Below are 15,416 nucleotides of genomic sequence, written 5' to 3' on the forward strand. Positions count from 1 at the left end.
TAAGAAATCAGGTTCTAGTTAATTCTAGGGTTCATTTCATGCTATTTTCTCTTTGTCCAGTATAATTAAATTAGCTGGCCCCCTGCTTAACTAATAGTCTACAAGACATTGTAATGACCTGCATGTAATTTTAGAAAGAGCTCTGGAGTCAAATGACCTGGAGGAGAGTCAAAGCTCTTCCAATAATCTGGCCATGTGACCTTCAAAAGTCTTTAAGTAACTCAGCCTTGATTTCCACATGGGCAAAATAAAAATAAAAATACTATGCTGCCAATGTTAAATGACAATTGAAGAAACAAAATAAAAATGAAGCATAAAATGATACTTTGAACACTCTGAATGGCAACATAAATGTAAAACTATAATAAAATAAAACATGCAAAGACTATTTAAAGCTAAATGCTTACACTTAGAAAGGGAAGTTACACTTTCATTAAGCCCCTAAGAGTGGCTTTTTAAAACTAGACATCTCTATAACTTAATTGAAAGATTCTAAATCAAAGACTTCTAGGCCTTTTTTTCTATCTTGATGTATACATGCTGAATTGATAAATCTGAAAACAAGAAAAGATTCACTCAAAAAGAGGAAATAAAGAAAAAGGCAATGGTGTTATATTAAAGCCACTTATGGATCTCAAAGTAGACCTTACATTCTCATTTGTATGTAAATAATGAAAAGATTCCCCCTTTAAAAATTCAGATAAGTAGTGTATATTTTTTTAAATGGAAGTCAACAAAAGTGGGAAGTTGCCATTTGATTAGCCTTTTACTTCAAAACACTTCATAGGAACAAAAGTGAGAAAAGATAAGGTAGCAGAAAACCTCTTCCATAAATTACATGCCTATTTCAGCCCAACATATATCACAACAGTGAATCACATTAAATGCATAAAAGCAGTTACATGATAAAGGCCAGTTGGCACCTGATTTTTAAGATGATGCATTTTTAAGATGACACTCATTCGTTTCACTGGTTTAAGACATTTCTTTCAGTAATAATTTCTTCAGTTCAAAATTCAGTTGAAATGGAGTTCTTCAATGCGTTTCCTTAATGTAAAGAGACTCTATTTAAACAGAGTTGGAAGAGTTCTGGCTTACTTTGCAGGCATTAAAAAAAAAGGAGGGGGACTTTTAAAGGGATAGATGGTGAAGATAGTATTTTTGTTAGGTATGAGGACCTTAATGCTCAATAATTTAATACACTAATTGTGAGCAAAATGCACTACTACATTTGGGGGAGGGGGTATATTCCGGATGAGAATAAAATAAAAAATTAACACGAGTCCTGTGTTCTGTGTGCTATGTTATTTTCCCCGCTGTACTTCAAACACAAACCACTTATAAATAATGTAATATTTATCCAGACCTTCACACAGATGCACCTTATTTCTGATATCAAATGCCATGAGAATGCTGCAGGGAAGTTTAAGAAAATGCTTGTTCTAAAAGGAAAGTGAAAAACTCTGTTACTAAAGGTCAATGTGAGGGAAAGAGGATGGATTAATATCTGAAACTCGTTGAATTAGTTGAGAATCGTTAACACTTGCAGGATCACTTCTTTAGTTTTCTTTTGCAATATTTAATGGTAGTTATTAGGATCCTACCTCCTTCAGAAGGTTGGTGATGTACTTTGCATGTAAAAATTCTGGAGTCTTGTCTAAATCCATTGACGACCTTCCTTTAATCTCTTTCTCAAAATCCTCCTTGTAAATTCTCTGTTAAATAAGACCACATAATTGTTAAACCAACAAAATACTAGTGACTGTTGAAAAGGTACTTGAACAAGAATCCTCAGAACAAGACTGATATTTTTCTTACATAACTCTACCACCTCAGTCTTCTTACCAGCAGGACAATAACTCCAACTTCATTAAAAACTTTAGAATTCTACCAAACAATGGCAAAATCTTCTTCAAGCACCGGCTCCCTTTGGGAAAGCCTTCTGAGTGAGGCTGCTTGACAGCTCATTGTCTGTGATTGTCTGACATCAGCCCATTTCGGGAGGAGAACCAACAAAGTTAGCTATGTGATGGGATCGCCTGGCTGGTTCACTCAAAAGAGAGTGGATCATCCCCGGGAAGAGAATCTGGCAGCAGAGAAGGCCCTTCCAACCAAAGCGGTATTAATGTTCATGTTTTCATCACCCTTCACACTGTCTGAATTCAGGAAAGACCACTGCTGAAACGTAATGGAGGCAGGAAGGGAAGATTTTCCTTGAATGAGTTGGCATTGAGAATATGCTTCCACCGTCTGTGGAGTTTGATATCAAGCAAGTTACACTGTGAGGAAAATCTTACCTTTAACCTGATAAATCTTCCTTTAGGGGAGCGATCACAGGGAAATGAGACACAGGCAGGGAGAGTGGAGGGCCTAAACCCAAGTCTCCATCGGCCCTGCTGCCACTCAGCTCCCCCTGGGCTATGACGACTCAACCGTTGGAATTACGCATTTGCAAATCTGTAAAAACCCCTGTTTTATGACTATAAATACAGTCTGAATAACAGAAATATCCATCCATGTGAAATATTTGCCAAACAAAACCCAAGATTTTTACCACCTATATATTTTATTCAAATTGCATCACCCAGATGATAAAAATAATTCTGCATGAGATTGTCATTAAGGCAAAATGGAAAGCTTTCCCCAGGTTCATCATGCACTTATTAGAGGGATAAGTCATGTATAAAGAAATCCTCCACAGCACAAGGGGGGAGGAGAGAGCAGATGTCTCCTCATCTACGTCTGTGCTACACAGTGAGCAAATAATCTAGGTATGGCCAGAGAAAAAGCCACAATGGATGTTCTGTAAATACGGAAATTGACAAAACTGATCAGTAAGTTGCACGAAATCGTTCTGAATTAAAGCAGTTACAGACACACCAAAGAACAATGATGAGAAGTTGTCCTATAGGGCTGGATCTAGGACATTTTCAGGCCCAAGATGACTCTTTCAAAAAGTAAAATATGTACGTATTGATATTATTTCAAATATTTCACTTCAAAAAGCCCTTCTCCTCCATAAAAAAATTGTTTTACTAAAATAAGTCATTAAGGAAGGTTGATTATGATGAAACCCAGCCAATATATGACTGAGAGGGGGAAAAAACTCTTTATATGCTTCTTGTTAGGAGAACTCTCTTTGCGAAACAGAAGCCAAACAACTTTTCAAAACCAGATTTAGAGATTTCTTCTAGCAAGCACACTGTATCTGACAATGGAAGAAAGAGAGAGACACATAATTATTGGCTATAACAGAAACATGAGTGGCTGTTTCCCAAGGTCATCAATACTTCATGTTACTCATAGGAGGCTCCCAAAGTAGCTTCCAGTCAAGTTTACCTCTCACAAGTAAACACCGCCTCTTTGTATCTACATCACTGGTCCTGCACTTAACTACATCCTTCATATCACAGTTCATCTAAGATGTTTATATATTTTACTTTTCTAACCTAAAACTTCATACTAAATTGCACAGTATAGATCTTTATAGTGTAAATTTGGTCCAAAAATACTTTTTATAGGAAGATTTCTTTCTCCTCCAGCCTTGCTGAGCTAAAACATGATGCTAAGGCTAAACATCTAACTGCCAATGGCTGTGATTGAAGGGAAGTACGTATTAGTCTCTGCAAAGGACAATTCCTCCCTAGTGACAACACCAGAAATCTGACTAGCAAAATTTGAAAGCCAATGTTAACGAAAGGCCCCACTGTAAGTGAATTCTTGATCATCTGATAACTGCATAACTACAATTACACATCAAAGCTGATTTATACCTGGTGTCAAAACAGCCAACCAACAGCGATGAATTTTGACTGATTTTTTTGTCAGTTCTCAATGTTTAATTTTCCTTCTGTTCTACGGAGCCACAGCAATGGTGAAAGCCCAGTGCTGGTGATCAGGCTTCCCAATCTGCACAAGCAGACGTGCACACAGAATGTGCAGCGCGTTTCCAGTGCCGAGGGCACCTTTGAAGCCCTGTCATCTGCATAGTGGAATTTGTACTTGGGGAAATTCCTCTCTTTTCAGGGTCCGTCCTCACTGGGGAAAAAAGTCATCTGAGCAGTTCATGTAAGTAAAGATAATTTAGTCTACATTGCCCATTGATTCATTGAGAAGCAAATATCTGTATGTTTGGGGGCTTAAGAAGATGTAAAATATTAAAAAGTAATTGTTTTCTCTTCTGCTTGAAAAAAAAGTTAAACAACTTAAGACTATTCAACAAGCCACAATGCCACCTGAGAGCCCTTTCCCGGAGAAGGTGAATTATGGCATCTCAACAAACAGCACATGTGGTGTTTACAAAATTCCTGTGACAGTTTTATTGTCCAGATGTTATCACTTCTCCTGGGTTCCTGTTGTCACCAGAGAATAGAAAAGCTCTTGTCCATGGAGCCTTCCTGGAGAGGGGCACTGGTGGTGTCATTGGCTGACGCCAGCGCCCGTAGTTTCTAACCCGCCCAGGGAATACCGTGCTTGTACTTACAGAACTGGGGTGCGGGCTGCAGACCTAACCTTCTGGGTCTGGCCTCTCCCCCACCCCTCAACCAAACCAGAAACGAAAGAAATTTCACTGGGACAGAGAGCAGAGCCAGTGTGGGGAATATGTGGATGTGACTTAGTGTCATCATAAGTATAGAACGACACTTTCTCTAACTGGGGGAAAAAAAACAAAACTGATGACTTTGCCAGGTCCTAAAACACTGGCATTTCCTGGATATATAATTTCAGGCAAAACAATTACTTTCAGTGGAATCATTACCAATCTAGGGATGTCCACTTGGCATCATTACATTACTTTAAGAGGATTAAATGAGCTGACATAGATAAAGCACTTAGCATATTACTTAGCATAGATTACTTAGTATTGAACAAGTATGGAATAAATGTTAGTTCTACTGTGATTGCCAAAAAAAAAAAAGGTAAATAAGCAATTAGCTCTTCTTTTTCATTTTTTAAAATCTACTCATCAAAGTTTTTACATGGACTCACCTGAAAGTGTCAATTTTATAATCACGGAATGTGGGTGCTGAGAGAGATATTAAGAGTTCACAGGGCCTAAGATCCATATTTGCCAAACAGGAAAAACTAAGGGCCGGGCGATCTAACGACCTGGGAAAGCTGCTTAGATCCAAACTGCAGATCCCCCGGGTCTTCCTGGGCGGTATCCTGGAGACTCACTAAACTTTCTGAGCCTCTTTCCTGAACCCTTTCAAATAATAAACACCAAATACGTGTTGAACAGTTGATAACAAATCAAGGGAGCTCACCTCACTTTGCATTTTTTGAGCCTCCTTTGAAGATTGATATGATGGTGTCTCAACAAATTCCAGCATCGATTTCCCCTTGTTTTTCTCATATTCTTCTTTGTATTTAACCTTCATTGAAAACAAGTATAAAAAAACATAAAGTTCACAAGCCCTTATGCAAATGGAGGAAAGTAAAATAAATGTGTCCCCAATTAATCATCCTCTTTTCTTCTATTTATGTATTTATTAGATTTTATTTACTTATTTTTAAAGAAAGGTGAGGGAAGGGAGAAAGGGAAAGAAACGTCAATGTGAGAGTAAAACATGGATCCGCTGCCTCTCACACATGTCTCCTCGGGGGCGGAACCACAACCCAGGCACGTGCCCTGACCAAGAATAGAACCCGTGACCTTTTGCTTTGCAGGACGAGGCTCCCCACTGAGCCACACAGGTCAGGGCATCATCCTGTTTTCTAAAAAACCACATTATTCTGGCCACTGAGGTTGATCCCTGGGCCCTCTGTAGTTAATGACATACAAAGAAAGTAAAGACATAATATATTTAAAATGTTTTTGAGAAATAACAGCAACTTAGAACTACTAAGTATGCAGTTCTAGCACCTGAATAAAGTATTTAAATAGGTGGGATACACAGCTATATATTATATAGATGGGGTTATAAATGTATACACATACGGCATACATATACAGAAGGATAGAGGAGGGGAGGGCGAGAGAGGCCCCTGTGGTAGCTGATGTGTATCTGTAAATCATGAACAAGAAAGAAGACATAGTTATGATTCTATGTCTACTGAATTGTCTAGTGGCTACTGAATTTTTCTGTAGCCACTGGGTAAAACACACACAGAGCTTTTATGTCATTTCTTTCAGTTTCACATGCATTATTTAATAATATCATGAATTATTTATTTCAATTACAACCAATCTTTAACTTACTTCAGTTTATAAATTGATTGAGATTTTCCATCTATTAACAACAAAAACTAAAACTACATATAAACTGTCAGAGTGGTTGGCTTTTTTAGCAATACAAAAATTACAAAATTACAATCATAGAAAAGTTTTAGCATATGTGCTGCCGAAGCAAGCACAGTATAATTATAGAAAAGTTTTAATCATGATTCATTTCATTCAGAAGTATACTTTCACTTAAATTCTTATGTTTAATAATTATTAATAAAGTTATTTCTTAAGTTATATAATAATGATAATTTAATGACAATTAAATCCAAAAGAAATTTTTCAATACTTAGAAAGCATAACACATTTTTAAATTCCTATTTGTAGGCATATTTCTGTTCCAGAGAAGTATGACAGAGTACCAATGAAAGCATTTGAATAGTATAATATACTACATTAGGATAAAATTTTGTGGAAAAATAAAATTAAAATAAGAATGGAAAGAAAAAATAAAAAGTGTCCATCTCTAGACCTTAAAGGAGAGCCATTTGTGTAACTTTTTTGAAGGTGAATGTCAAAGCATTATCAAATTTATGTTCCACAGGATGCATTTAATAGAGTGATGCAAAATTTGATTTTAGATGTTGGAATGACATACTTTGAAACCACTGAAACACAGAACAAAAAATATATAGATATCAAATTTAAAGTATTCAAAGGAGGAAAATACTTTTTAAAAGTTTGTTTTACAGAGTACACAGAACTTCATAGTTGACAGAAACAATGTAGAATTCACTGGCAAAACAGTTTTCCCATTTTCATAACACAATTGAACTGTGAAATTATAATAAACTTGGTGCCTGGGAAATTAATATTGTAGCACAAAATGACAAATCAGTACACTATAAAAATTGAAATCATCATGAGATTTGATCACCATTTAATTGGCTCATATACTGTAAGTTTTGAATTGTGTGAACTTAGTTATCTCATAAGATACCTTTACATTGAAACACGGTCTAAGTTTCCCAAATTCAATGAATACTGACAAAATAGTGTTTGAGAAGCAACACAGACTTTCTCTGGGTGCATGTGCCTTTCAGTAGCTTCACACTCTTGGTCAGGTGCAGGCAGTGAGGGTCCAGGAAGGGAGGGTGTGTACCTGACTCTGGAGAGTGGCGTTGCCTTTGTGGTGCAGGTGTTCCGCAGCATCGGCATCAAAATGATACGTTCCTTTGTTTTCCTCAAAAAGTTTTCTGTACTCTCGCTAAAACAGAGAACATGAAAATTTCAAATTCATAATAAAAGAGTCTAACTAGAGCAACTGATACTTAAGAATGCAAAGTGAAAAAAACAAGCGAACGAGACCTGCAAAGTTCCCATCTGCAGCCAGCTGGTATTTCTATCAGTGAGATAAACCAAGAATGCAAGAGAGACCAGCTCTAAGTGGTCAGTGTGAGTAGCATATGAAACACTCAAAAGAAGCAGAAGACAATTAGCTGTAAACACAACATAAAAGACAGTCACAACGCTGGGGAGTGGCGATGGAAAAGCCAGGCACAGGACTAGAGCATATGGCCAAGGTGAGCAAAACATAGGCAACTTGTCCTACCCTCATCCTAGAACAGGTAAGTGTGTAATAGTGTCTCCAAGAAGAGGAGAAAAGAAAGGAAAGATGAAGAAAGTTGGAAGCAGAAAGAAAAAAACTGTATACAAGGGCTCAGCCATGAGGGAGACAAATGGTCATAAGGAAACTGAGAGAGTGAGACATGATGCAACTAATTTTCCTAAAAGGAGAGGTTAGGAGGTGTCTAGAAGAAACACTGAAAAATCTGGGTAGAGTTGGTTGAAATTTTAAGGTAAAGAAATTGGATTAAGGCTATTTACACATACAGACAAAAAGGTGAATATGGAAGAGACCAAAATGGGTAAGAATACCAAATTTGGCAACTATAGGTTTTGAAGTAAAATAGTCAGTAATAAGACAAAAATTACTTTATAAGCTTGATCATTGGATATTGGGCACTTGCTTATTTTGCCATATTTGGAAGAGACTTTTAGAGGTAACAGTAATTCTCAGAGACTCAAGTCTGCGGAGACAATCTACCACTGATTGCTCATTAGGCAATAAGGATTTCCGTGACAATGGCCACATTGTGCAGAGTGGGCAGGACTGGAAAGGGAGCAGGAAAGAGCTGCCACAGTGAAACCGACACTGGGTCTCAGCAGATGGCCAGACCTCTGAGAGTGAAATAGGAAGAAGCCCCAGTGCTGAGGATGGAAGGGATGCACACGAGAACCACTATTCCACAGACACAGAGCTATGGTCCCCAGAGGCACGTTCAGGCAATTGGAGCGATGTGTCCCCCACAACTCTAACCAGAGTAAAGTTGAGGAAAAGGCCCCAGAAAGCTCGTGACACGTTCACATACGTTTTGACTGAAGAAAACAAGTTCTAAATTTTGGCTCCTCTGCTAATTAAAAAAGAAAAACAAATCTAAGGATAAAACCATACTTCGAGACTTTATAATTTGACTAGAAGTTATTTTATAATATATGTTCATAAAATAATCATGAATTGAATGTGAGAAGCTAAAACATATTCCATACTGAGTTAAAATCTGGAACTAATAAAGTGTAAGATATTATATCTGAAATAATAATATCCTGAGAAAAGGTCAATAAATACTTTCCCCAAAACAATAATCTATTATGGTTAAAGAATTTCTCAGAAACTCCAATTTTTAAAAAATAAAGTAAAATAAGAAAACAAAACCTACTTGAATGAAGATCTGCAAAAGAACTTCTAATACTTGCTGTTCCTTATATAGTAGTCTCTGTTGCCTCCTAGTGGGAGTTACTCAGAGTAACACACAATATATATTTTTAATTTATGCAGTTATAAAAGAAAACTATAAGCTACTAAGAGCTCAATTTTCCAGGGGTAAATGTTCCCTCAAAAATGTAATTAGTATAGCTCACAAACTCACAAACAGTGATTTCACTCTACACACTACACGTTAAAATTTTTTTAAATATGATTTTAGACCAAAGACACTTAGAGGTCTTTAAAAACAGTCATCTGTTAACAAATTGACAACTAATTCTGGCAGAATGTCCCTTTATTAAATATCTCTTATTCAATATTTTAATAAAATTAAATGGCCTGTATAAATCTACATAATTCCAATTTTCTTTACTTTAAAATTTTTTTAAAAATTTAAAAGGAGGCAATTCTAATGTACAATAAATTTAAGCCAATATATTATTAAACAACTTTAATAAATAGATACTTTGGAGTAATGCATTTTTGAGACTTAAACTTTCGCTCCCTTGAAGTGATCACTAAGTTGCAATTCTATGAGGCAAAATGTCTATAATCTAGGCAAAAGCACCACCTAAAGAAAGATCTAAACTTTATAAATGGTATATAAAATAAATGCAATATATGACTTTGCTGGGTTTTTCCATCATCTGTTGAAAAGATGATGGAAACAACTTAAACTGTGATTTTTCACTATTATTATAAACTAAAGGTTTATTCTTGAAAAGAAATGCTGTCTGAATGTCATGCTTTCTTCCAGCTACCAAATTTTTAAGTTACCACCAAGATGCTTTTATTGGCTTATTAACACACAGATCCTCATGTCCTAAGGAAATTTAACCCAAGTACGGATGAGGAACAGTATGGATAAGGAACAGTCAAGGGCAAAATGCCAGTGCAAGGATCAAAACGGGACCAAGGCCATGGGTGAACTGTGGGAACGGCCCTGCCTGGTTTCAGAAGCTGTAATCCGTCCTGTGTGTCCTGTGTAAGGCTGAGTAAAGGACTTTGGGACCATAAGCCACTTAGGAGACAAAGCTTATCTTCCTTGTAGGGGCACCATCTCTGCCCCTTTTTCTTCACCCTGCTTGGCCCCGAGCAGATGACTGGTTAGCCAATGACAGGTAAGATTCCTCAAAAGAGAGAAGACCTAAGACAGGTACGGTCTCGAAGGTGCCCTCAGGGAAGGACTTGGGGGCTATAGAAAAAGAGGGTGATGGACCCTCACCCCTCAGCTTTGACAAAGCCTGAGTCCTCATTCTGTCTGCTGAAGTCTCCTAATCTCTCAGCTGCCTTACTTCCCCTGCCTGATTTCAGCCTGAAACAATGCTGGAGGTGGGTGCGGCCCTGTGCTGGAAAGGACAGTTTCCCTAGGATGACCAGGCCTAAGAACGAATATGTAAAATCCTTTGAAACCTACATTGCTAATACCCTCACTTTAAATGATAAGGATCCTAGCAGGAAGTGAGTTTGCTCCCCAAAGTTTTATGGCCCTTTAACTATCTGACCCTGACTCAGAATAAGCCCTCAGAGTTCTTTGAATATTATCTATTGTTTAATCATTTCTGCCTGACAATAATTGATGAGCTTTATGTATATACCATTTTGCTATGCAAATTGAAGCCAATAAAAGGCCTGTCAAGGCAAGAGTTGAGGCCTCTCATTGTGACAGGGTGGCTGAGGCACTCCGAGATTTTTTCTCCTCTTGAGAGAGAAGCTGCATCGTCCCCTTTCCTCCACAGGACTCAGTAGTCCGTGTGAATTTGTCCCGTCTCATCAATAACGCCGCAGACCCCAGGAGCTGAGATCCGCGCCAGTGAACAAAGCAGATCAGAGGATAGACACGTACTGAATGGAGAAGCCTGACTATGAGTCCTGAAGAAACACCTGACCCCGAGACAGAGACACTCAAGGGGCAGAGGAGTGTGTGCAGGGTGCACAGGCGGGTGGGCGCCGCCGGGGCAGCAGGGTGGCGGGGTTAAGTGGCCTGGATGGAGCCTGATTCTGGGCCTGACCACCCTCTCACTTTCACTCTCTGCTCAACAGACTGGACAGAACGGCAGGCTGCTTTTCGTCCAAAGAACAGTGGTAAAATGAATTATCTCACTTAGAACTTTCTAACAGTGTGAATTGCTTATGTGCATAGTGCATCGAAAGAAGGACAGCAGCAGTGGTGCAGAGGAAAGGAGGGTCACGACATAATGGGCACAAGTTTTGATATATCAAAGCCAAGGGTAGATATTTCAAACCTGCGCCGAAGCCGTATCTCCTTATGTGATAGTTTAGGAACCAGGTTTGGATTGCAGGTGCTTTACCCCATGGTTATGGGGGCCCACCTCCTGAAGACAACTCTCTTCACGTTTCCACATTACTTGCCCAACACACTTTTCCATCTGATCTGTACGTGGCCCAAAGCAGGTATTCAATAAATTTGGATAATTTAGAATGAGTAGTTATTAAAATTGGCACAGAAATAACCTGAGGTCAAATTAGAGTTCATTACCACCATAGGGCGTTCTGAGATGCAGAAAATGGAGGGACAGGTGAGCCAGAGCATCAGTGACATCACTAAGTGACACAGTGGCCAGGAGGTGAGTTCTAATGGAATGACCCACTCAGTAGTGTATTCGAACATTTTCAACAGGACATAAAGAAATTGCCCTCCCCGCCTAGTAACACTGAAGAAGACAGGGGAACCTTGGCACGACTAAAAGTATAGTGTCAATGTAAACATTTCTAGCACTTATTTTAAGAGAAAACACAAATTAGACTAAGACAATTTTTTTATGTTACAGAGGCCTAGTAAATACCAGGCACTCTCCCCTGGCCTGCGTAACATAAAAGATCTCTGACTTAAGAGCCTGAACTGAGTTCTAAAGCCTTGAACCGGATACAGAAGAAGAAAGGGAAAGAAGAAAGGCAGAATGGACACTCACCCAAACACTTTGAAGTGTAGTTGTTCAAAAAGAAAACTGGCATTTAAAAGATGTTAAAGAGTTAGTAAAAAAAAAAACTTTTGTAAAGCAGCAGCTTGGGTGGGACATAAGACTAACTTCCAACAAGTTAGTTCTTCGGGGAGGACTGCCACCCAGGCACACCTAAGGAAGCAGGGGCACCCAACGGCACTGCAGGCATAGTGGCTGGAGGGAGCCGCACGGCATCTACGGCTGCCAGCAAACACTTACTCCACTGAGCATTTTGCTGACTTTCAAAGCATGGTCTAAAAACAAGGTTGGGAGATCTGAAACTGGATCGTGCATATTTTCGATGTCTTTCTTGTACTTCACCTAAGAAAATAACATGGAACAAAATACTATCTAGGAGGAGGAAATATGCTTAGGCATTACTGCCAATTATTAAATTTAACACACCATGAAGTACTAGTTAGTGGTAAACTGAAAGATGAATTTGCAAATAACCACTAGATGGTGCTCATTCACTATTGAATGCGTTTTAAAAAGTTATTTCTAGGGACTTGAAAATATTTTGATAATTACTTTTATTGTTTACATATTCAAAAAGGGCGATGTTAGCAGAATTGAGTAATTTAACAAAAAAATTCTGCTTCCAAAACAAATGGAAATTACTACTGTATTTTGATTTGCTTGGTGACAATTTGGGAGCTTGTGCTATTATTCATGCTATTGCCGTGTAGACTGTTTTTAACCAACTGGTTTGGAAATATAATAATATCAGTACTTATAATTATAAAACATTAATAATAGAAAATACACTGAGCATTTAATATGTGCCAAACACTTTTCTAAACACTTTGTTATCTTTAGAAAAATGCCAACGCTTTTCTAAAGGCTCCATAACATTCCCTAGCAGGTAGGTACAATACTTGAAGTAGCTCCCATTTTACAGACGAGGAAACTGAGACACAGGCAATCTGATTCCAAACCTTGTGTTTTCAACACTGTGCTTTAGGTTCCTTTATGGATACTCCAACTCTATTTGCTTTACATTTTTATCCACGTACAAAAAAAAAAAAAAGAAGAGACAGAAACAGAAATCATTCTAACACTCCAAATGATCCTAAACACTAGAAACACCCATCCCAATTTCTGGTGACAAACAGAAGTTGGCTAATGAATACAAATATCAATACCTTCTAAAAATTAAGAAAAGTAAGATATAAGTCCCAGGATGTGACAGAAGTTGAAATCTTTAAATGAACAAAGCAATACTTCAATTATAATTCATCTTAATACTTGAAAAGGTACTCTATACATCCTGCAACAATAGCAAAGTGATCCATTTTTTCCATGTTTGCTTTTATGCTCTGAATAATTCTAATAAAAATTTAAGGCATCTCTTCTTGTACATCGAAACTTGGTTAGTTTTAAACACATCAAATAAAAACAAATCTTGTGAAGAAGTATCACATCATTTACATAATGGGAAAGAAAGAAATTGTAAGTCATCACAGGTACAATATCTGAAAATTTCTTTATGATGAACCACCATGTACCAGGCAGCACTCTACAATAAGCTTCATTTTGTGGGTATTGTATGAGTTAACTATTGTCATAACCATGATATATATTATACAGTACTTTTCTGCAAAACTGTAACCTACTTGTACTCATGACCAGATATAATAGTTTTATTAGCAATATTATTCTTATTTATCAGCTAATTAGTAACTATTAATAGTAAATTACAATAATACATTTCTCTAAAAAAAGCTTCAGAAACATATATTTCAGTGTTTTCAACTAAAACTGCTTGAAAATTACATGATTTTGTTTAATTACAACACAGCCAATTTGGAGGAACCAAGAATCAAAAGATACTGACAATGATTTCTATGAATTACAAGTTATGAGACACGTAATAACTTACATTACTTGCCAGTTCAGCGGCAAGCTGACTTTGCTTAAAAGAGACACTTTCAAGGGGATTGTAGTGATGTTTCTTATCCTTCATTTCATTATCAAATTTTTCTTTGTATTTAATCTGTCATGAAAAAAAGAAACAGGATAAATTTAGTACCACATTTATTTTAAGCTTTTGAAATAACACATTTGATTTGTAATTAGATCAGATAAAAGCCACCCTAAAAACAAATGATAGAAAAGTTTAAAATTCTTGGTATTTTTTACCCATATAAAGTTTAATTAGGCATAATTTTCTTTATTAAAAAACAACCTCTACTTGAACATTGACCATAAATGCAATTAAGCATGAACTCAAATCCTATTAACAAGAATTATGCCCTAAAATCTCAGGATTTTAAAATGCGACTTTCCTTTTCTGCATTCCTATAATCTATGATTAATTAGAAATTTAGATTATAAATGAATTAGTTTTCCACATTTAGAAAAGAGATCCTAAGCCCCAGAATTTGAATATTAATTTTCCTGAGGGAATTATTCCAAATACAGGACATGCTTTGTACCATGGTTTTTCTCATCATTTCCCATTTGTTCAAAAATTCATATTTAGGGACTATATTTTCTGAAGCATACTGGGTCTAATTAATGTTATTTTTTTTTGTTCTTCTGCTTTAACTCCACAGTTGTGTTCCAGAAAAATTATTTCTAACATTGATTCTAAATTATTTTTCTCCTTTTAAAAAAGTAATCTTAAGGCAACCAAATAAAGGATTATCAAGTTATCCTATAGAACTCTATTTTTCTCCATAGAGAAATATGTGAATATACACTCTGTTAACTAACTAGAATACAAAGTTCTTCACCAAAACTGAACAAATAAACAAAAAACTAACCTCTCAAACCTCACACCCTCTGAGACCTGTAGCCAGGAAAAGTTACACAGACTTGAAAAGCAAAAGTAGGCTCTTTTGCTCTCTTATATTTTTTACAATTTTGTAATTTTTATGTTTTGTTTTCTTACAACATTCTCATAATGTACCTTTATTCATAAATATTAAGATTGTGCCTTAAAGAAGTTTTTATTAAAAAGCAATTTGTGGGTGGCTATTTATTTATTTTCCCTCTCTCTTTCTTTGGGGGGTGTGGGTGGGAGTGAGAATGGCTATTTAATTGAATGTGTATTGGGTGATGGTCTCCCTCAGGGACACATGTCTGGAAACTATGGGAGAGAGCTAATGAAATTTTTGGTGAAAATACATTTGGAAAATATTTCAAGATGGTTTACAGGAAATATTTTCTCTCGTGGTTCCATCTGCTAATAATAAATTTCTGATATTCATATTACATTATAAATTCAAGCAAAACCTCATTTATTCTAATTATTTGATGAGGTCTCTCAAACACAAGAAAAATTCTGATTTAACAAAATTATTTTATGTCTTGAAATCAAGACAGTACCACCAATGGAATAAATTTAGAACTTGTTCACTATTTTCCACAGTAACTGGCACCAAAGCAAAGATTTTCCCTACCTGGCCCTTCCCTAAACACACAATTCCACAGCCTTTGCACACTCTATGTCCCT

General features: G+C 36.8%; 1 protein-coding gene across 1 annotated transcript in view; it reads right to left on the reverse strand.

Moving 5' to 3' along the window:
• The window catches only part of NEBL (nebulette), a 161,552-nt gene that overhangs the window by 60,839 nt on the left and 85,297 nt on the right, over positions 1-15,416 (reverse strand). Inside the window, 4 exon segments of the mRNA XM_037058095.1 lie at positions 1,605-1,715; positions 5,268-5,375; positions 7,329-7,433; positions 13,839-13,952. Of these exon segments, the coding sequence (XP_036913990.1) occupies positions 1,605-1,715; positions 5,268-5,375; positions 7,329-7,433; positions 13,839-13,952 (438 nt within the window).

Source organism: Sturnira hondurensis, unplaced genomic scaffold, assembly GCF_014824575.4.
Source record: "Sturnira hondurensis isolate 20B ecotype Veracruz unplaced genomic scaffold, ASM1482457v3 Scaffold0009906, whole genome shotgun sequence".
NCBI lineage: Eukaryota > Metazoa > Chordata > Mammalia > Chiroptera > Phyllostomidae > Sturnira > Sturnira hondurensis.